Raw genomic sequence first — 23,999 nt, forward strand, 5'->3', positions numbered from 1 at the left:
TTTTGAGTTGTCATGTTTTCATCATCATTTATTTCTAGAAATTTTTCAATTTCCTTTTTGATCTCTTCAGTAACCTGTTGGTGATTATGTGTTGAAATGTGTTATTTAATCTCCATGTGTTTGTGTGTCTTACACTTTTTTTCTTGTAATTGATATCTAGCCTCATAGCATTGTGTTTGGAGAAGATGCTTGATACAACTTCAATTTTCTTAAATTTACTGAGGTTTGAATTGTGACCCAAGATGTGGTCTATCCTGGGGAATGTTCCATGTGCACTTAAGAAGAAGGTGTATTCTTCTGCATTTGGATGGAATGTCCTGAAGAGGACATCCATCTCATTAAATGTATCATTTAAGACGTGTGTTTCCTTATTAATTTTCTGTTTTGATGATCTGTCCATTGGTGTGAGTGGGGTGTTAAAGTCTCCTACTATCATTGTGTTGCTGTCAATTTCTCCTTTTATGTCTGTCAGAGTTTGTCTTATGTATTGAGGTGCTCCTATGTTGGGTGCATAGATATTTACAATTGTTATGTCTTCCTCTTGGATTGATCCCTTGATCATTCTGTAGTGTCCTTCCTTATCTCTTGTAATATTCTTTAAGATCTATTTTGTCTGATATGAGGATTGCTACTCCAGCTTTCTTTTGCTTCCCATTTGCATGAAATATATTTTTCCATCCTCTCACTTTCAGTCTCTATGTGTCTTTAGGTCTGAAGTGGGTTTCTTGTAGACAGTTCATATATATGGGTCTTGTTTTTGTATCCATTCAGCTAGTCTGTGTCTTTTTGTTGGAGCATTAATATATTTACATTTAAAGTAATTATTGATATATATGTTCCTATTGCCATTTTCTTAATTGTTTGGAGTTGATTTTGTAGATCTTTTTTCTTCTCTTGTACTTCTTGACTATATAAGTCCCTTTAACATTTGTTGTAAAGCTGGTTTGGTGGTAGTGAATTCTTTTGCTTGTCTGAAAAGCTTTTTATATTTCCATCAATTTTGAATGAGATCCTTGCTGGGTAGATTTTTCCCTTTCAGTACTTTAAATGTATCCTGCCATTCCCTTCTAGCCTGCAGAGTTTCTGCTGAAAGATCAGCTGTTAAGCATTTTGGGTTTTCTTATATGTTACTTGCTGCTTCTCCCTTGCTGATTTTAACATTCTTTCTTTGTATTTAGTCTTTGTTAGTTTGGTTAGTATGTGTCTTGGCGTGTTTCTCCTTGGGTTTATCCTGTATGGGACTCTGTGCCTCTTGGACTTGAGTGACTATTTCTTTTTCCATATTGAGGAAACTTTCAACTATAATCTCTTCAAAATTTTTCCATATCCTTCTGGAACCCCTGTAGTTTAAATGTTGGTGCATTTGATATTGTCCCAGAGTTCTCTGGACTATCCTCAGTTCTTTTCATTCTTTTTACTTTGTCCTGCTCTTTAGAAGTAATTTCCAACATTTTATCTTCCAGTTCACGGATTCTTTCTTCTGCTTCAGATATTCTGCTATTGATTCTTTCTAGAGTATTTTTAATTTCAGTAATTGTGTTGTTTGTATGTTTATTCTTTAATTCTTCTTCTTGTTAATTGATTCTTGCATTTTCCACATTTTGTTTTCAAAGTTTTTTATCATCTTAATATTATTCTGAATTCTTTTTCAGGTAGTTTGTCTATTTCCTCTTTATTTGGACTTCTGTGTTTCTAGTTTGTTCCTTCATTTGTGTAGTATTTCTCTGCCTTTTCATTACTTTTTTTTTTAACTTTTTGTGTTTGAGGTCTCTTTTTCCCAGTCTTCAAGGTTGAATTCTTTCTTCCTTTGGTTTCTGCCCTCGGGTGGTTTGTGTAGGGTGAGATTTGTGCTGAGTTTTTGTTTGTTTGTTTTTCCTCTGATGGGCAAGGCTGAGTGAGGTGGTAATCCTGTCTCCTAATGACTGGGTTTGTATTTTTGTTTTGTTTGTCCTTTAGATGAGGTGCTCTGCACAGGGTGCTACTGGTGGTTGGGTGATGCCGGGTCTTGTATTCAAGTGGTTTCCTCTGTGTGAGTTCTCACTATCTGATACTCCCTAGGGTTAATTCTCTGGTAGCCTAGGGTCTTGGAGTCAGTACTCCCACTCCAAAGGCTCAGGACTTGATCTCTGGTCAGGAACGAAGATTCCACAAGTGGTTTGTTATGGCATTAAGTGAGATTAAAACAAATATCCAAAAATGAGAAACCAAAGTGAACCCCAGGAAAATGGCAGTTACAAAATCAGCCAAATAATACTTAAAATAATGGAATATATACATATACATATAAACCCAAGTCAAATAGTAGATTGACCCAGTGAACAAAGGAAATCAAAAATTATATTTACCTGTTAAGAACAAAACTAACTAAAGCACAAACTGGAAAACAAAACTAAAGCAAGGTGCCAAGTGGGGAATAAAGCAATGAAAACAAAACTAATAAATATGTTGAGAGGAAAGGAAAGAAAGAAAAGAGAGAATAGATATGCAAAGTTAAATAGAAGTAGATGAAGATTTATATACATTAAAGATTAACTGCACGGGGAAAAGAGCAGTAGGAAAGGCAAACAAAGGAATAAATGTTGAGAAAATAATAATGTTTAAAAAATTGAAAATTAAAATTATAAAAAAAAAGAAAAAAGAAAAATTCCATAGAACTACAGAAGTCCAATGTAGAGGCAGAGGTTTATAACAACAATAAAAAGTGTGACTGAATATACACATATACATATACACCCATATGCAAAATCAAAACAGTCCAACAAAAATAAAGTACAATAGATTGACCTGGCGAACAAAGGAAAGCAAAAGTTATATCTACCAGAATAAAACTAACTAAAGCACAAACTGGAAAACAAAACTAAAGCAAGGTGCCAACTGAGGAATAAAGCAATGAAAATAAAACTAACAAATATGTTAAGAGGAAAGGAAAGAAAGAATAGATATGAAAAGTTAAATAGAGATAAAGATTTATATACATTAAAGATTAACTACAAGGGGAAAAGAACAGTAGGAAAAGCAAACAAAGGAATAAATGTAGAAAAATATAATAAGTTTAAAAAATTAAAATTGAAAAAGAGAAAAATTCCATAGAACTACAAAAGCCCAATGTAGGGGCAGAGGTTTATAGCAACTAAAAAATGTGACTGAGAAGAAAAAAAAAAAAGCTCAAAAGCTTAATTAGATTTCATATTGCCAATAAAATCAACAACTACAACAGAGTGGGGGGGAAAGGAAAAAAATAAAGTTCCAAAAGAATCTACAGAAGAAGTCAAAACATAAGAATAATAAATGTTTTTCTTGAGTCCCTGCTGTCAGAGTCCTTTCCCTCGCTGGGAGTCATAGCTCATCTCACCTCCCTAGGATACCCTCCAACACTGTGCTGAACTCTGGACCTGCTGTGGGGGCAGCTCAGATTCTAATCTGGTCCGACTTCTGTGTGTTCTTGCCTCCAGTGTCCACAGCTATCAGAGCTAGGGCGTTTTCTTATAGACCCATAGTCTGCCAGTGGACCATGTGGATTTAATCTGCAGCTTGTACAGATGCTGGGAAGGTTTTGGGTCTTCTTCCTTAGCCACATTGGCCCTGGGTTTCAATTGTGGTTTTATTTCCACCTCTGCGTGTGGGTCGTCCACTGGGGTTTGTTCCTGTGGCTGCCCTGGATGGCTTAGGTTTGCCCCTGTGAGGGCCAGGCATGAGGTGGTGCAGCTGCTTGGATCACTGGGGCTCTGGCAGCACCAGGTACTCAGTGGGGTTGGCGGCTAGGGCAGCAGGAAATACAGTGCTCTAGAAGGGTATGGTGACCAGTATTGGCCAGTATGCTCCAGTATTCTTGCCTGGAGAGCCCCCTCTCTGATAGAGGAGCCTGGCAGGTCATAGTCTACAGGGTTGCAAAGAGTTGGACATGAATGAAGCAATGCTGTGTGCATAGACGCAAGACATTTTTTTGCCTGTGGCAGCTTTGCCCAAGTGAGAGTTGAGTGTGAAGGTGGTACAGCTCCTTTCCTTGCAGGGACCCAGGTGATGCCAAGTGTGCAGGTGCACAAACTGCCTCTGCTGCAGCAGTTACGGCCCTGTCAGCATCTTTCTTCAAGCTTCTTGTAGCTGGTGATCGGAAGGCCTCTTTGGTCAGTGTTTCTCCGTACCCCACCTGTTCAGGCACTTGGAGGGCTCCCTTGCCTGGGGTCCTTCTCTGTTGTTAGGCGTGTCCGGCACATAGAAGGGCCCCTCTGGCTGGGGTCCTGCTCTGTAGATCAGTGCATCAGTCACTTAAAGGGGCACACTGGCTGGGGTCCTACTCCGTAGTTCAGTGCATCAGGCGTTTGATGGGCCAGCCTCTCTATTGTTCAGCTGCTGATGCTGTTGTGTGGGGGGAGAGAGGCCATGGTGATGGTTCCACCCCCTGCATGTGACTCAGCAGTATCGCCTTGCTTCCATGGCTGCCTGGCTTTCCTCCACAGACATTTCCCACCACAATCTTCTCCCTCACATCCCCTCGATCCACCTCTCTGCAGTCAACAGCCGCCCTCTTCCTGAGATTGCTCCACAGTCCCTAAAAGACTCCAGCTCCCAGCCGCTGTGCTTTCCAGGAGACCAGCATTCCTATGAGGGGTGTATGGCTGCCACAGATCAGCTGTTTCACTCTCAGCCATAAATGTTTCTTCTCTGACTCAGACAGTTGTCCCGCTGTGGGGATTGGACCCTGGCTTCAGTTCCCCTACCGGCCGAGAGCAGGTCCAATCCTACTAACACGCCTGTTTTTCCCCCTAGTTCCTTCACCCTACCAAGTTTTGCGTGGTTCTATATGTTATTTTCCACTGGTCAGGTACTCCTGTCCGCTCTCAGCTGGCGTTCTACATGGACTTCTGTGTCTGGCGGTGTGTTCCTGATGTATCCATGGAGAGAGATGTACTCCACATCCGCCTGCTCCTCTGCCATCTTGTTCTCTCCTTAAGTTGCTTTCTAATCTGTTGCTTTTAAAAGCAAAAAATCCCGGGAGAACAAAACTCATAACCTTTATCCTGTGCCAGGTATATTACATACATGTGTCATTTCATGCCCAGGGCAACCTTTACGGAGTCCAAGCTCGTTCTGCTCACCACACAATAAGTCAATGAATCCGAGACAAGGTGTTGGGATCAGGAAGGGCCTGCGGCATTTTTTATGTTATTAAGATTAGCTTGCTAATGAGTTCAGGCTATTTAACGGATTTCTCTCCATAATTCCTGAATGTTGATAGCCTTCATTTTCAACTTTTAAGCTCACCTTTCTTCACTTGAATAAAATCACCTTTACTACTGAGACCACTTTACAATGCTACTTCACAAAGTTGTAGACATATTATCATGCTAAAAAGAAAATTACTTTTGAGAGATGCATTTTGGATTTGCCTTTTATGTTTTTTACATTGTATATTTTGAGAATATTCTTCTTCTGCAAAAGTCAGTCCCATTGCCAGGAGGAGTAGTTCTGGATGTAACAAGTGTTTGTAGAGTATCTTTTTTCACCCTCTCAAGCTTTCCCCATCTACCCATTGAATTGTGCTTTGTGGATGTGCAGATTACAGTCATTCACCTGGCGCCCCCGTTTCTGTGTCTTCTGATGGGTTAGTCTTCCTTAGTCATTGCCTCTGCTTCCTTTGCTTGTTTCTTCAGCAGAACTTACCTGTCCAAATTTTCATTTTTTCATAGTTAGATTTTTCTTGCTCTCAAAGTGAAAATTTACCAAATAAATGAATTTTCCCCATGGGACAGTGGTTAAAGGCTAGGGTAGAAGCTTAGATTGTCTTCTATCTTAGATAGAAAGTCTCAGTACAGATGTACTGTCTCAGAAAGATGTACTAGATTATTTTAGCAATGCCCTACTAGATATAATACCCACTTCTTAATTTCTAATCTAATTAAATTGCCCATGTAGTAAGAATTTGAGGTTGTTTATGAAGGAAGCTAGACCGGTAGACAGCATATGTTATTATTTTGAGCAGTCAGTTTATTACTGCTCACGTCAATAGTTTCAAATTATACCTGGGCTGTTCAAAATACAAAGACATCCATTTAAGTCCTTGGCTCAGTCATTGACATAATTGCTAACAAACAGGGTAAAGAACAAAACCCCCTTATAGAAAAATTACAGCAAACCTAGAATGGATAAAGGCCTCAGAAGTTTTGCTTATTGTTGGGTATTAGGAACTCCTTATCTTCTTTAGAAGAGATCTAAATTTGACAAATGTGTACACAAATAATTTTTATAATTATAATTACTAGTATAAGTGTTCAGCATCACAAAAAAGAATTTTAGCTGCTCTGAGGTGTCTAGGAAAATGTAGCAGATTAAGTTATGTTTAAGCTCTGACCTGAAGCAAGGGATTCCCTGGTGGCTCAGATGGTAAAGCATCTGCCTGCAATGTGGGAGACCCTGGTTCAATCCCCGGGTCAGGAAGATCCCCTGGAGAAGGAAATGGCACCCCATTCCAGTACTCTTGCCTAGAAAATTCCATTGATGGAGGAGCCTGGTCGGCTACAATCCATGGGGTCGCAAAGAGTCGGACAGGACTGAGCAACTTCGCCTTTGCCTGAAGCAAGATGAGTAGAGGGAGGGTTAGGGATAGGAATGATCATGCCTAGCAGAGAAAGTAAAAGCCTTATGAAGACCCTTCTTATCTATACTCATATCTCTGTCATGATGAGTTGGATAGATTGCAAAAGACATTGCATTTATTTATTCTAATTTTTCCAATTTCACTTTTTAAAATCGCATTTCTGAAATGAAAATGAAAGTCACTCAGTTGTGTCCAACTCTCCATGGTATTCTCTAGACCAGAATACTGATCTGGGTAGCCATTGCCTTCTCTAGGGGATCTTCCTAACCCAGGGATTGAACCCAGGTCTCCCTCATTGCAGGCAGATTCTTCACCAGTTGAGCCACAAGGGAAGCCCAAGAATACTGGAGTGGATAGCCTATCCCTTCTCCAGTAGATCTTCCCAACCCAGGAACTGAACTGGGGTCTCCTGCATTACAGGCAGATTCTTTATCAACTGAGCTATTCCTGAAGAATGTAAAAGTAATTTTGACAAATGTTAAAATTTTACAAAGTTAAAACTTTGTCTGATATAGTAGATATGCAGTATTTTACTTAAAAAGGCATGTTAATCACTTTTTTTTAGTAATAAAAAGTTTGAAATAAAAAGAAACTACTCAAGAATATATTGAAGATTAAGTCTAAAACACCAAGAACTGGTATTCCACGTAAACATCTTAAAGCATAAAGCATATTATCAAAGACAAATGCTTAGTTACAACATACAGTGTTCTGTATCAGTGCTAGTTTTGATTAAAATTCTTTTTTTCCAATAACAAACAAAAGTTTTACAGTGATATTTAGAAAAATATTGCAGTTTTTTGTTTTAACAAATGATAGAATTACCTCAGTTAGAGGTAATTCATATCTTGGGAAACAAACACCTCCATGTGATATATAGATTCTGTGATAATCAGGTTTGATAGCATTTTTATTTGGTGCCAGCGAGAATACCAACTGAAAATGTAAATACAGCTGCTACTGTTATTTTGTGAAACTTATTTCATAAAGCTTTTCTCTGCTCAATAAACTCTTTTTGGAAAAATTGTTATTATCAAAATAATGAAAACACACATGTATGCGTACCCCTACACTATAGTTGGGGTAGTCAGAAGGAAAATATAATTCAAGCAGCATCTTCAAATTACTGGAAAAAAGTGATCTGTACAATACTAATCTATAAATTAAAACTGTTTAAAGAACTCTGAACTAATTCTCAGACTTTATACTAGGTGTGACTTCAGTTTCCATGTATAACTAAAACAGTGATCAAAATTGTAGTAATTTATACCCCTTTACATGCAAAAAATGTTAATATTTTAAAACATCACTCTGCTATTATCTAGCAACTATGTAATGGCATTCTAAATGTTTTATCTAAGTTGAAATATATACTTGATAATTAGTTCACAGTAATTTTTTAGTGTTTAAGGTATTTTTTAATGCAGAATGGCTGAAATATTTGAATCCTTACAGTATTTTAGCACAATTAGAAATAGACCCTGAAATGTCTATATACTTGTTTATGTGCTACATTGGTACTTCCTTGTTGACCATTCAATTTTGAAGATTGAGTGAACAGATTTTGATGCTGTTTTGCAGTTTAATGACACAAATGAAATTGAGGAGTATTGTTTTCATTTGTGAGGTTAGTCAGTTGCTTCACAATGCTACGCTTATCATTTTGCCACTTCTTGGATGTGTGATTTTTTTTCCCAAATTCTTTTTACTGTTTGGGGAGCTCTTTTATTGTATATTTACTCACCCCAGTAGTTTTATTTTTATTAGAGGATGATAATTTACCAAGATATACTTGAATGGTAGGTGAATCACAGTGTCATAACCCTTGTTCTTTTTTTCTCATGAAATATTTTTTTCCATTGAATCACAGAAACAGATGTTCTAACACCACCATGCAAAATCTTTTATCATCTCATTTTGAAAGTAAACAGCCTCTCCAGCCCATGGAGGAAGGTCCTGTACCCAGTTCATTTACCAGAAAGTTCAAAATAAAACTTTTGTGCATTTCTATTTTAGCTGCTGCTTATGTATGCTTAATAAAATATTAATACATTATCTTATATCCTAACTTTTCAGCTCCTGATTCTCCCCCACAAGACTTCTCTGTAAAACAGTTGTCTGGTGTCATGGTGAAGTTGTCATGGCAACCACCCCTGGAGCCAAATGGAATTATCCTCTATTACACAGTTTATGTCTGGTAAGAATTTTTTTCTTTTCTGGAAATAGTTCTGAGAACAAGTATTAATCTGTAACATAATAGGAATGCAGTTTTAAAATTTCAGATAGTGAAGCTACATTAGAAATCTGATTATTAATAGGCTAGTTTATATGCTTTTATTAAGAAACAACTTTTTCCCATATTATGTGGAGGTCCAAGCATAGTCAAATAATGTGAATTTTGAAATCAAAACAAAATAAATGTATTATGTATAATTACACTAGAATCCTGCTCGTCAGCATCATGGACTGCTCATGTGACTCCAACTGTAACTATATGTGAAAAGCTTTCAGAATATTACTCCAGTATTCTCTATGCCACTCTCCTTTTAAGTTTCCTTCAGCAGAATATTTTAAACTAAAATTTAACTCAAAGATATTTCTCTAGAACTCTATTATTTAAGGTCAATTGTCCATTGAAATGTAAGCAGTGTAGTTATTTTTTTTCTGATCACCTTTACCCTACTTGCCTATTTATGAGCCAGTTGTGAAAAAAGACATAATCCTATAATGCTTCTCATCAATTAACAACATGGTATTAATATATTGTTTCATGGAAACTCAATAGATTAGAAGCCCTACTTTGATCTATTATAAATCCTGGTAAAAGGATTCACAAGTGATATAACATATTTCCTAATGTGTTAAATATTTCAACTTTGAAAAAGCAATTTACATAGACATTTCTTCTTTTATATTTCTTACTTGGAAGGTCCAGCATTGAGTGAAAGGCTAGGTATGATGATGTTTTTAAGAAGTCTACTCTTCTCTTTCCTAAATTAAGACTCCCCCCCACCCCCAGTCCCTCTTTAAACCCTTTGCACACTGCCCCTTAGGACTACCCTTCCTGTATTCTTCACTGCCTGATTCCAATCCCTTTGCTTACTCTTTGGCAAAATTAGGAGTGGCATGAGGGATGATGATGGGAGGAGTAGCAGTGACACAGGCAACCATTGCCCTCTATTACCCTGCTCCTTCATTGATCAGTTCAGGGTTTCATTTCTTCATTCAGTAATATTGATAGAGTAGCTACGTACCTGTGAACAAGACACACACAAGACCCCTGCCCTCAAGGAGCTTACATTCTAAGAGATAATTGGATTATATACCCATAAATAAACAAAAGAGAAGGAATCAGGGGAAAGAGGGTTACTTTTGATAGAAAGCTTCTAAAAGAATATATGCCCAAAGAAAAGGTCAAAAGAATAGATGGCCTTTACTTGTGATCTGAGCAAGAAGGAGCTTCTTGTCAGGTCAGGATCTGCAGGAGGAAGGAATATCAAGTGCATAGGGTCTGTGAGGAAACATATTTGTTTTGAAAACCATAGAGAAGGTGAGTGTTGCCACAGATGGAGAGACAGAGGAGAGTTATACTGGAGAGTAGGAGGCTGGCAAAGGTCAGGAGCTACACCATCATAAGGATTTGGTTTCATTTCAGTTGTAAGGGGAATTATTAAAGCACAATTGTTGAAGCATTATTCAAGCACTTTGGGTACTTTATACAGAAAGAATTGTAGGGGGAAAAGTGCTAGCAGGGATATTAGGTGGGAGATTATTTTAGTAATCTGGGCTATAGATGATCCAGGGATGGAGGAGAGAAGTGGCAGCTTTTCATTACACTTAGGAAGAAAACTTGCTTGTCCCAGTGATGGATTGATTGGCTATGGGAATAAAAAGAAAGAGAAATCAATGGAATCAATGATGACTTATGGATTTTTGAATCAAAGGTAATACTCAGAGATTTATGACACTGTTTTGCTGAGTTAGAAAAAAAAATTGAAAGTGAAAAAAGTTAATGAGAATCAAGACTTTTCTGGTTGGGTTTCGGGTCCTACTCTGATAAACAGTATCATTACTCTGTATAGTGATCATGCTGTGTGAGTTCAACTCTCCAGTAGTACTTTTTTCTCTCTTCTTTCAGGGGGTGTCCCATTTCTGTCTCACTTCCTAAGGATTGTAGGTATAGGAGAGACCACGAAAAGTAGGATGAGGGGATCTCAAGTTTAGGATATTGTGACTTATCTCATTTGACTGTTGGGAACCATTCTGGGACTCCCTCCCCAACCCCCTGCCATCATAGCTTCCATTTTCAAGGTTTTTATTTTCTGTTTTAGCCTTGATCCAACCTCAGATTTATTCTAGTGCTCTGGATCTCTTAGCATGTCTGTCTCAACCCTCAGGTAGCTATATGCTCTGTTGTTTTCTCTGAATCAGTCTGTAGTGTGCAGGACTGGAAGGTGGCTTCCGCACCGTTCCTTAGCTCCAGTGGTCTGCTGGAAGAGCCCTTAGATCTTACCAGACATAAGTATTAATAATCACTGAACCTAACTACTGAACTAGACATAAGTAATGCCATACTGAAGACAGATTTTCTGAGAGGTTTACCATTTTCCTCTCCATCCTAAGAAGGAGAAGCTCTATGCTGGCACTTCCTTCACAAATTATTCATTTGTTTTCACCACCTACCCTCAACTTACCTTCCTTGGTGGCTCAGATAGTAAAGAATCTGCCTGCAATGCAGGAGATCCACGTTCAGTCCTGGGTCAGGAAGATCCCCTGGAGAACGGAATGGCTACCCACTCCAGTATTCTTGCCTGGAAAATCGCCATGGACAGAGGAGCCTGGCAGGCTATGGAGTCACAGAGTTGGACACGACTGAGCCACTAACATATTCACTTTCACTTTCACATTCAACTTAAGATTCCAGGGCAGCTTTGTCTTGTTCTTTCTCTCACTTTTTCTTAGTAGGGCAAAACGTTTTCTTTTCTTTTTGACTGCATGTAATTCTTCCTTTCTACACCATGAATTATTATAAAACTTTATGGCCTTTATTCATGCTGGACTGACTCTTACTGTGTAAAGAGAACACAGAAAATGCTTTTTCCTCAATAGAACTTGGCTTTATTTCTCTTTCTCTCTCTCACACACACCACACATAGGGAGGAGGCAAGTGTGAAAGAAGAGGCAGAGAGATTAAGATCCTATCTGCTTCAAGATCTGGTTTGTTCATCACTGTGTTGGAACAGGAGACTACCTGGCTCATAATTGAAACTAAATCATCTGCTGAATGGATGACTGAATGCAGAGTATATTTTAAGAGTTAAAAATTTCGCAGAGATTTATTATGTTTTCATTCTGGCATAAAAGTAGTGATGCTTTTCCAAACAGTGGACACCTTCTGTTGACTAGAGTTAGGTCTTATAAAGAAAGAACAAAACAGGAAAAACATCTTAACATGTTTAAGAATATCATCTGTAGTAGACTGAAAGATATAAATGGTAATGAAGTATCTAAGATATTTTTAAATTTCCAGCATCTTCTTACCTAAGCTGGAAGCTTTAGCCTCTGTAGTTAAAGGGATATCATGATCCAGGGTCCTTTTTTATCACTGTTACTAATCAGTAATGGTTTCGGGGGGCTTCCCTGATGGCTCAGACAGTAAAGCATCTGCCTGCAATGTGGGAGACCCGGGTTCAATCCCTGGGTTGGGAAGATCCCTTGGAGAAGGAAATGGCAACCCACTCCAGTATTCTTGGCTGAAAAATCCCATGGGTCGATGAGCCTGGTAGGTGACAGTCCATGGTTTTGTAAAGAATCGGACATGACTGAACGACTTCACTTTCTTTAATGGTTTTTTGGAACTCTTGCCATATCAGTTTAACTGGGGAGGGTAGGAGGCATGTATCATGAGACCATGAGCACATTCTGAGTGGAGAGACATAGGTTTGAGTGGTGACTCTGTCACTCAATTATCTGTGGTGTTCTCTTAAAGTACTGTGTAAGTGGCCTCTATTTTTATTAGCAGAGTTCCTGTTTCAGGGGTTCATATTTCTCTCACAATACTCAATTTCCATTATTTTCGTTCTTTCACTAACTACCAAATTCTTTTTAAAAAACAACATCTTTCTGAAGGAAGCAAGCTGTTCATCTCATGAGTTATGAAGAATGTTCAAGTAGATTTTTCGTGTTGAAACATATGATGAAGGCTGAGGAGCCAATTGAAGGCAGTGATGTAGTCCCCACACGAGAAGGTGAAAGCCTGGTTTAGGACAATGTTGAAAAGTGCTAAGACAAATGTGGAGATTGATGCTTCACAGAAATCTCTACTGACAGCACTCAGAGACCATTACAGAATCTGACAAGTGATTATGGGAGAAAACAGGAAGAGGTTGAATGCCTTAAGAGGCATTAGCCTGGATAACTGGGGACTCGCTCTAACACTAGGGCTTCCCAGGCGGCACTAGTGGTAAAGAATCCACCTGCCGATGCAGGAAGCTCAAGAGAAGTTCAGCCCCTGGGTTGGGAAGATCCCCTGGAGTAGGGAATCGCACCCCACTCCAGTATTCTTGCCTGGAAAATTTAAAAAAACACATCTTTGGATATTTGCTATTTTCAATGTGTCTGCAAATTGCAGGTTACCTACTATATTTGCTATACCGGTGACTTCTTTGTCATGAGTATTTCTTTACAAAATAGCTCATGAGGGTTATTGTGCAATCACTTTATAACCACTACTATGCGAGTCATATTTGATTTGTAGATAGTGTGTTCAGAAATCTTCTTTAGCACATTACATTTTAAAATTATGTGTTCTTCTAAGTAACACTTTTTCCTCAGTTATACTGGTAAATTATATTTATACATTTTCAAATGAGAAACAATCCTTTCATTCCTAGGGCAACCACCATTAGATAAATGCATTTCTACTAGAGCCCTCTAAGTGTGTTCTTTTAATATACTTTGGATTGAAGTGTGGTATTATAGTAAACTGATTTATACAACATATTTATTTTATAGTTGAGTTCAACTTGGATTTGTTTAGCAATTTTATTTATATAATGTCAGTAAAATTTAACAGTAGTTTTCTTCCTTGTTCATAAAACTTTTCAGTGAATGGTCCATAAGATACAGCTAAAAGACTGGAATGAAAATGATGTTGAAAATTCTAGCTTATACACAGACCTTGGCTTTTAAACTTTTCTCAGTTTTCCTGGCCTGAGGAATTTGTGTTCGTTCTTAGGGGTTGAAATCTTTCTCCTCCAGCTGAAGTACAGTCCCTCATCTTGTCTTCTGGATCCTAATTCCTTATGTTGGCTTCAAGAGGATGGTTTGTAAGTGTATAAATGAGCTTCAACTTCATTCTCCATAGTGGCTTTTTCTTCTAATTTTATGTGTGTCTTTTCTGCTAAAGGCAAACAAGCAAGACAAAGTCAAACCAAATCAAATGAAATCAACCAGCTAAGCAAATGTTGAGAGTAGGAGTAAGAGTAACAATAAATGAATACCCCACTGAGACTCAGACTTTCTGAGATTCTAGAAAAGCTTTAGGATCATAGATGTGTAGCTCTTTATGCCATGCTAGTTTGATAATTGTTAACCTAGTGATACAATTCAGCTGTGTAAAGATTCCAGAGTAAATGCAATGTAGAAGACGAGTGTCCTTCGAGTGGGAAAATGAGTGAAATTGCTGGTTCATGTGAGGGGGAAAAGTATTTGCTAGAGTCAAGTACACGCATTGAAATTCTCTATTTTGGGGAAAGGCATCTGGTGAGTGAAAAGACTGATGTAGAATATTTAGATAATAGCAGATTGAAGTTTTTATAATAAGTTCATAGGGATGTATAGGAATAGATGTTTCATTAGGCTAGGTTGCCCACATGGAACAAAATATCAAATTATGAAATTTAGAATTAAGACCATGACCTTTCAAAGAGTCTCAAACTTTGTCTAGGAAACCATTCATGTTCACAGTTGGGAAAATAGGGAATTTTGTTTAAATATTTCCATATGGTGTTGGTATTCATGATTACTCATAAGTAATTGTTGCTTGGTATGGTCTTGCTATGATAAGAAATGAGCAAAAGAATTGGTAAAAAAGAGCAAAGAAACTGCTCTTAAGCTCTAGAATTTCCTTTATGCCCTGATGTCAAAAGGTGGCCTGTCTTTTGAAAAGAAGTGTAAATTACCTAGGAAATAACTTTGTGTTAAATCTCCATTAATTTCATCTCAAGACATTTTCTTGTTACCAATGAGTGCAGATGAATAGAAATTTATTCAGAACAATTTTATATTTATTCAGAATAATTTCAGTCATTAAAGTCTTTTGATTTCTCATTCAAAAAGGCTTTAAAATGTTCTAATTTATATTCTAGTTTATAGAATTTATATTCTAGTTTATAGAATTAAATCAGTAACGTGATAGCACTCAACACTCTCAAGAGTTTTTTTTTTCCCCCCTCAGTGTGAAAATCTGCACTGTGTGAGAGGTTTGGCTGATTTTCTAAGTATTGTGTGCCATTTATGTTCCTGCCATTTCCATGTAGTTTATGAGTTTGGATACCCAAGAGTTAGACCTGCTCTGCCAAATGGGCCTTCTCGCTTCCTCTCCCCATCCCACTCAACTCTCTATTCTACTGTTGAATCTTACTAACTCACTCTCGAGCGAACATTTCTGCAGCTCTGGGGGCGGTGATTTATTCTGCTGTTCTTCTCTTTGGTCCCAATTAATTTCTTCACTCCTCTTTCTTTTTGTTCTTTGCTTTTAGCTAATGGGGGAAAACTATTGTCATTAATGAATTTGTTGTTTACTTACTGCTTTGTCTATTTGGAGGGTAGGGCCTGTCCCTTTCTCATTTGCAACTAACATCATTTCTGACATAAAATAGGTGCTCATTAAACTTTGTTGAATATTGATTATATATATATACTATTACTAAATATGGAAAGGATGGGGAATATGTGATTCCCCTTATGAAGATATCTCTTCTTTTGGAACACTATCTAAAAGAAAAATGTCTCCCTAACTCCTCAACATATGCTGTTTTCCATTTAAGGGACTAAAAGTATATAAAAGAAAATTTGTAAATAAATTATTCCAAAATTAGGACTGCAAATGACCAATAAGAAGATAATTCTTTTTCACTCATGGTCATAGATGTGCAAATTAAATGTTTCTGGTTAGTTGAACTTGCAGAAATTAAGATTACTATCCAGACTAGTGGTGAGTTTGCACACTTGTTGCTGTGACTCGAAATCATTTTTATCATTAAAATTTTTTTAAAAAAACCCATCTGGTTCAATCACACTATTTGGAATTTAACCTGTAGAAATAAAAGTACTGTTATGGAAAGATATTTGAATAAGAATGATTGCTGCATCATTGTCAGTAATAACTAAAGAAAAAAAGAGAGAAACAGCCTAAATGATAATTTATAGAGGGAAGGCTGAAGAACTATGATATATCCAAATTAAGCAACTTAGAAAAAATAATTATGTAGATTATTATTCTTAACATAAGTGAAAAATCAAGATATAAAATGCTGTTGTTTAGTCACTAAGTTGTCTGACTCTTTGTGACCCCATGGACTGTAGCCCATCAGGCTCCTCTTGTCCATGGTATTTCCCAGGAAAGAATACTGGAGTGGGCTGACATTTGCTTCTCCAGCGGTTCTTCCCAACCCAGGGACTGAACTCATGTCTCCTGCATTGGCAGGCAGATTCTTTACTACTGAGCCACCAGGAAAGCCTTATATAAAACATACTTTTATAAATGGAAAAAAAATATTTTTAAACTAATAAGAACAAAACAGGTTTTTAAACTAAACAAGTTAAAACCAGGAGAAAAACCTGATTGTAGCAGCATCAAAGTTGGGTTTCTCATGCATGGGATGGAGTGACCCTCTGAACTGTAGGATTGTTCATGAGATGGCTGTTCAGAGAGCAGAGAGCTCAGGCTTCGGCCCAGAGGTTTCCATGTGTTTCCTCCAGCCTGGCAACAGCATAAGAGCAAAGAGGGTGAAGTCAGATCCTTGGGAACAGTGTCCATTTTCTCTTCTTTTCCTACTTCTGGTTCTCAGTGTAATAGCAAGCCATTTCTTATGAACTCAAGATACATTCTGAACTTGTATCAGAAGTTGAAGCTCCCACTGAAGTTTATGCTCAGATATTTTCCTACCATAGTTATTCAAATATCAGCCACAATTAACTTCAAAAGGAAACAAACAAGCCCCAAACAGACAAGAGTTATCAGTACCTGAAAAATTTTTGTTAGCACTGTTTTGTCTCTGGAGATAAGTTAGAGTAGATGTGTATACCATATCTGTATATGCTAACTGAGATGGACTACTGACTTTGTTATTCAGATAATTTATAAAGACTGCCTTCTTTTTTACTGAAATACCCAGATATTTAAGACAAAATTTATGTTTAACCTGCATTTTCCAAGTAATTGCCTTGATTCTGTATTATCTATGGAACATAATTGGGGTTTTCCTTATTGTGGTGGTGGTTTAGTTGCCAAGCTGTGTCCAACTCTTGAGACTCCATGGACTATAGGCCACCAGGCTCTTCTGTCCATGGAATTTCCCAGGCAAGAATATGGGAATGGGTTGCCATTTCTTTCTCCAGGGGATCTTCCCAACCCAGGGATTGAACCCAGATCTCCTGCATTGCTGGGGGATTCTTTACTGACTGAGCCACCTGGAAAGTCCTTTATATATTGTAGGCAAATACTTATCTACAGTATTTTGCTTGAAGATCAGGGCAAGAAGGTAGTCACATAGGGCAGCAGATATTATTAAAAATATGCTGGAAGAGAAATTTTTTAAATAGACAATGCAATTAGGTTGCTGTAGCTAATTTCATAGCTTTAGAGATCTGAACTAAATTAGCTATATTGTAATATTCTAATGATCTAGGAGTCTGGAATTGGGTTAAGTTTCTACAACAAGGCATCTTTCTCAGACTAATAGCCTAACAGCTATAGCATTAAGTTTTAAAAGATATTCTGTAGTCTCAGCGAAGTCAAAGAGAGAACTCAGTTCTCCCTATGGCTTCTGGAAAAGGATGATGAAACTGTTTCAAATCACTAAATAGCTTGGCTAATCCTGCCTGTCTCCAATTACATATTCTGAATCCATAATTCTCACTACAGTAAGCTTTCCAACTATTTTCAGATAACCATCCTTGTATTTACAGTGAATTGATGCTTTTGTAATGGTAAAACTATGGCTGAAATGTCTCTTTGTGTATATCCTTAATTCACTTAAAATCTTTTATTCCCCTTAATGATTCAGGATTCATTTATTTTAGTGGTAGAGAAACAAAAGCATTTTATGTTCAGAGGGAATATCCATTTACCTCTTGGATGCCTTGTGTTTCTAAAGAAGAAAAAAGACATTACATTACATGAGATATGTATCTTTTCTGTGATGTTAATCATATTTCCTTATCTAAATCCTTTAATAATTAATTGTATTTCCCTTAAAAATATAAATTTGTTTTTAAAGTTCACAGTTTTCAGTACTATTATATACATATTCTTTAGCTTAGATTCTAATCTATATCCAGTTCTATGGAATCTGAAGTAACATATCTGAAATGAACTGTAGTACCATATTACTTAGCAACAGTGTGCTCTTCAGACATTTCCCCCCTCTCCTGGGACTTTGGTACTTACTCGAAGAGTGTGAATCAATATTTACTTTATTTTCCAAAGTAATATTTGAGATACATTTAAGATTTTAGCTGAGTAAGATATATAAGCTCTACTTTTTGTTTTCTTTTATGTTTTACATTCATTATTTTAAATCTTGCTTCTAAAGAATAACCCATAGTCATTATTTTAGATATAGCTATTCAGATATTTTTAATTTGTTTATTTGAATTGGGTCTGAAATCAATGTTATTGTTATACAATATTTATAAAATGGATTTGATAGATATATTATATGAATAAGATTATACCTACACTTCAAAAGAACAAATATTTATTTCAACAACTAAAACACTGGTATGAAAAGGATGCTATAAATACTTTGAATACACAGAATTCCCAGAGATCTATTAGAATCAGTCTAAGCAAATTCTAATATGAACATCCTATTAATACTTCTTTGAACTACTGAATATACTTGAAAGCAAAGGAAGCTTATGTATTGAATTATTCTGAAACATTCTTTTCAGCATTTCAGGATAAGTAGTATCTTTATCCTATTTGTCTGGATTAATAAATATGCATAAATGTTGCTTATTTTTAATGTACTTGCACTGAAAATATATATATAATGTTTAAAGGTCAGTTGTACAGATAAATTTTTTTCCTCTTAGGGACAGATCATCATTAAAAACTGTTAATGTAACTGAAACATCATTAGAGTTTTCAGATTTGGACCACAATGTTGAATATCATGCTTATGTAACAGCTAGTACCAGATTTGGTGATGGGGAAAAGAGAAGCAATATCATCAACTTCCGAACACCTGAGGGAGGTGAGTTCTTCTGGATGTAGCTCAAGTAAAAGAATATTCTATTCAGAAAACACGCATTAAATATAAAGATGTCTTATGAAGCCTAATATCTGTCATAAGTTACACACAAAATTGCTTTCTGGTCCCTCTAGCTCTGTGAGGTTGGGAAAGTTAGTTAATCTCTCTGTGCCTCAACTTCCCATTTGTATGCATACGGTGTATCACCTACCTTAGGGTCCTTTTGAAGAGTAAATGAATTTATATTTGTAAATGCACTCAGCACAAAACTCAACGCTTAGCATTTAGTGTGCTTTTTATTTTTATTTTTACTAATTTATTGTTTACTTTATCCTCGGCTGTGCGGGGTCTTCACTGCTGTGCCCGGGCTTTCTCTAGTTGCAGGGAGTAGCGGCTACTCTCTAGCTGTGATGTGTGGGCTGCTCACTGTTATCACTGTGGAGCTTGGGTTCTAGGTCACAGGCTCCGCAGACGTGGTCCATGGCCTTAGTTACCCTGCAATGCGTGGAATCTTCCTGGACCGGGGATTGAACCCATGTCCTCTGCATTGGCAGGCAAATTCTTAACCACTGGACCACCAGGGAGGTCCTAGGGTTTGTTTTTTTTTTTTTTTTTCATGAAACAAAATAAAATACATGAAGTCAGCTCTATGCCTTTGTCCTCCATTATTCAGTTTCAAAGTGCTGAGTTAAACTAGAATTTCATAGTATGCACTCTGTATTGGAAACTTGTCATATGTTCTTTCCAAATCCAAGGCATTGGCCTGATTTGGAACTGGGATAGTGTTTTACGAATAAGAAATCCATTTGTCCTCTGCTTGGAGATTCCTGTGGTAGAGTGTTAATGGGGATGGCCGAATGAGCTTTACGGATTTCATTTCTGACTTCTAATTAGATACTCTTAATTTTTAACAGTCATAACTTAGACATAGATAACATTTAGAACAGTTCAGACATTGTTTGGAGACACAGGTACATACACTTTTGTGTTCAACTGTTTGTTTTTTAGCACCAAGTGATCCTCCCAAAGATGTTCATTATTCAAACCTCAGTTCTTCATCAATACTTCTTGTGTGGACACCTCCTTCAAAACCTAATGGGATTATACAATATTATTCTGTTTATTACAGAAATACTTCAGGTACTTTCATCCAGGTAAGACCTGAGTTTTCTCCTATTTCTTTATTTACATCTCTCAGCTCTGTTGATAAAGACTTGGCATAGTAGAAAATGTCTCTTATCTTACATTGAGAATTATGTATAGACATTTTTATAAAACTCCCATTGACATAGAAAAATGTGGTGGAGAAATAAATATATTTTAATCTGTCTGTCTATGCATGCAGACATGCACTCAGACACACACACGTCTCTGGATCAGCTTCAAATGTCTTACCAGCAATGAAGCTGCCACCTTTTAAACATTCTGTATAGAAATGGGCTCTCAGTGCTGTTTCTCCAGAGAATTGATGGTTTCACTTACCCTCAATTGTTTTTCAGCTAAAAAACATTCCCCTTTGTTTGTATATAATAGTTTTCATGCTTGGATGTATTTGTGTATTTTTCTTCCAGTCTAAAATTTTTCCATTGTTAGTAGGAGGGGGTTATCATCATCATTGTTATCACTTAGTATCAGATGTAATGAAAGTACCAAAATGCACTTATCAACTTGTGATATTCAAGGTTGTAGGGTTGAATAATTTTCAGATGGATACATTCTGAAATACGAACAACAATAGTTATTACAATAGCTGAAGTGCCTTTCACTTAGAGAAATATTTTTAGTTTTTCAGCCGGATTCCTTTACTTCTCCAAACTAACTATTTCACTCTAACATTAGAAAAGAATAAAACTCTGGACAGTTGTGATTGAATCAGGAATCGGAGAGTTGGAATATAATTTGGAAAACACTGATATAGAAGAAATAATGCCCATTTACAGAATATGTACCTTACTATTAGGAACTGTTGACTGAATGTTAATTATTACTCTGACCACTATTAAGTCATTGTATCCTTTTTAGTAGAAGGAGAATAGAGAGGAGTCTTATTAAATCTAAGTTGCCTAATTCAATTTGTGATTAATAACCCAAGTTTAGTCACTAGAGTTACTTCTTGTGAGCAGAAGCCTCTCTAAAGTATGACTTCCTTTGATGCAGTTTAGGCTAGTGAAAAGAGAGCAGAATTCTGCACGCTGTCTTAGGCCTTACCCAGCGATGAGTAAAAGACAGTCCAGAGGTTGGTTGGATTTTAATAGTCTGCTCCAGGCCTTGTAAGAGTGAGGTTGCATAAGAAAGGACAATCTGTTTGTTTAACTCTGTGCATCAAACAATTTTTGCTGCTTCTTTTTGTTCTACTCTATTTGGGGAAGGAAAATGGAAACAATGTGCATTTTTTCCCAGTTTGTTTATAAATTTAATAATTTGTTGTTATGTCATCAGGCCATTCAAATTGCAGATTTTTTTTCATGCATTTAACCAATATTCAGTATTCAAAATTCAGTAGTTCTGAACCTTTAGCAAAGGTTTTGTCTCTACTACAGTTTACTTCACGGCTTGTGTCTGATTCTGTTTTGGCTCTCTTTGTCCACATCTTAAGTAATCAAGGGCAAAAGTTTAACTATAATTTCAAGGTGATTTTATGAACTTTCTTATTCAAACCTGAGTATATAATATGATCCCATTTACGACTCATTGTCTTAGAAAATGTAATCTTTTATTAAGTTATGTTAAGAATGCTTTCAAGTATGACAGCTGCAAGAAGGCACAGGCTAATGATGTCAAAACATTTCTAATATTCCTTGAAGTTCATCTGTGCTTTAATTTATTTCTAGAATTAGTTAAATATAGCATAAAAATCTTCACTACTTAATTTTCTATTTTGGAATGGTAGAGTAGAAGAAATCATCAAAATGAAAATTACGTAGCAGGATAGATGTATAGCTGTTTTCTTCCTTCTCTTCTTCCCACAGAACTTTGTAGTATCCCTTATGCATGACACGTCATAGTCTACTTTCTATTCCTGGTGTCTGCTACTTGTCTTAGCTCCCTTATCCCATACTAGATACTGTGAAGAAAAGGATTGTGTCTGACTCTTGTCTTTCCATTCCCTGATATCCTCTGCTACTGTGTCATAATGCTCAATAAATGTTTAATCACAGAACATAAAAATAATTATAGCAGATCAACGTTACTTTCAGTAATTGGTTATGATTTGGAACACTTGAGTTGGTTGTGAAGTGATCTGTCCTTCTTCAGACTTTGTGGAGTTTAAGCTCCTTGCTACAACTGGGCAATCCATCTTGTACCTCCTCCAATTGTGGTCCAGTGTGTTTCATATTAACTCTTCTCCATTTTAACAATTACCCACTTTTGTCCCCTCAGTGTGCCTGACACAGTGTCTTTTATTCAGTTCAGTTCAGGTGCTCAGTCGTGTCTGACTCTTTGCAACCTCGTGAATCGCAGCACGCCAGGCCTCCCTGTCCATCAACAACTCCCGGAGTTCACTCAGACTCATGTCCATTGAGTCAGTGATGCCATCCAGCCATCTCATCCTCTGTCATCCCCTTCTCCTCCTACTCCCAATCCCTCCCAGCATCAGTCTTTTCCAGTGAGTCAACTCTTGGCATGAGGTGGCCAAAGTACTGGAGTTTCAGCTTCAGCATCATTCCCTCCAAAGAAATCCCAGGGCTGATCTCCTTTAGGATGGACTGACTGGATCTCCTTGCAGTCCAAGGGACTCTCAAGAGTTTTCTCCAATACCACAGTTCACAAGCATCAATTCTTCAGCGCTCAGCCTTCTTCACAGTCCAACTCTCACATCCATACATGACCACTGGAAAAACCATAGTCCTGACTAGACGGACCTTTGTTGGCAAAGTAATGTCTCTGCTTTTGAATATGCTGTCTAGCTTGGTCATAACTTTTCTTCCAAGGAGTAAGTGTCTTTTAATTTCATGGCTGCAGTCACCATCTGCAGTGATTATGGAGCCCCCCCAAAATAAAGTCTGACACTGTTTCCACTGTTTCCCTGTCTATTTCCCATGAAGTGATGGGACCAGATGCCATGATTTTCATTTCCTGAATGTTGAGCTTTAATACAACTTTTTCGCTCTCCTCTTTCACTTTCATCAAGAGGCTTTTGAGTTCCTCTTCACTTTCTGCCATAAGGGTGGTGTCATCTGCATATCTGAGGTTATTGATATTTCTCCCAGTAATCTTGATTCCAGCTTGTGCTTCCTCCAGCCCAGCGTTTCTCATGATGTACTCTGCATAGAAGTTAAATAAGCAGGGTGACAATATACAGCCTTGACATTACTCCTTTTCCTATTTGGAACCAGTCTGTTGTTCCATGTCCAGTTCTAACTGTTGCTTCCTGACCTGCATATAGGTTTCTCAAGAGGCAGTTCAGGTGCTCTGGTATCCCCATCTCTTTCAGAATTTCCCACAGTTTATTGTGATCCACACAGTCAAAGGCTTTGGCATAGTCAATAAAGCAGAAATAGATGTTTTTCTGGAACTCTCTTGCTTTTTCGATGGTCCAGCAGATGTTGGCAATTTGATCTCTGGTTCCTCTGCCTTTTCTAAAACCAGCTTGAACATCTGGAAGTTCACGGTTCACGTATTGCTGAAGCCTGGCTTGGAGAATTTTGAGCATTATTTTACTAGCGTGTGAAATGAGTACAATTGTGTGGTAGTTTGAGCATTCTTTGGCATTGCCTTTCTTTGGATTGGAATGAAAAAGGACCTCTTCCAGTCCTGTGGCCACTGCTGAGTTTTCCAAACTTGCTGGCATATTGATTGCAGCACTTTCACAGCATCATCTTTCAGGATTTGAAACAGCTCAACTGGAATTCCATCACCTCCACTAGCTTTGTTCGTAGTGATGCTTTCTAAGGCCCACTGGACCTCACATTCCAGAATGT

At 37.3% G+C, this 23,999-nt stretch overlaps 1 protein-coding gene across 1 annotated transcript in view; it reads left to right on the top strand.

Moving 5' to 3' along the window:
- The window catches only part of PTPRQ (protein tyrosine phosphatase receptor type Q), a 238,186-nt gene that overhangs the window by 51,264 nt on the left and 162,923 nt on the right, over window positions 1–23,999 (top strand). The window contains exons 17-19 of the mRNA XM_068971658.1: window positions 8,672–8,792; window positions 18,920–19,080; window positions 20,086–20,231. Coding sequence (XP_068827759.1) covers window positions 8,672–8,792; window positions 18,920–19,080; window positions 20,086–20,231 — 428 coding nt within the window. The remainder of the gene's footprint in view (window positions 1–8,671; window positions 8,793–18,919; window positions 19,081–20,085; window positions 20,232–23,999) is intronic.

The sequence above is a fragment of the Capricornis sumatraensis genome, chromosome 4, assembly GCF_032405125.1.
Source record: "Capricornis sumatraensis isolate serow.1 chromosome 4, serow.2, whole genome shotgun sequence".
In the NCBI taxonomy this organism is placed as follows: domain Eukaryota; kingdom Metazoa; phylum Chordata; class Mammalia; order Artiodactyla; family Bovidae; genus Capricornis; species Capricornis sumatraensis.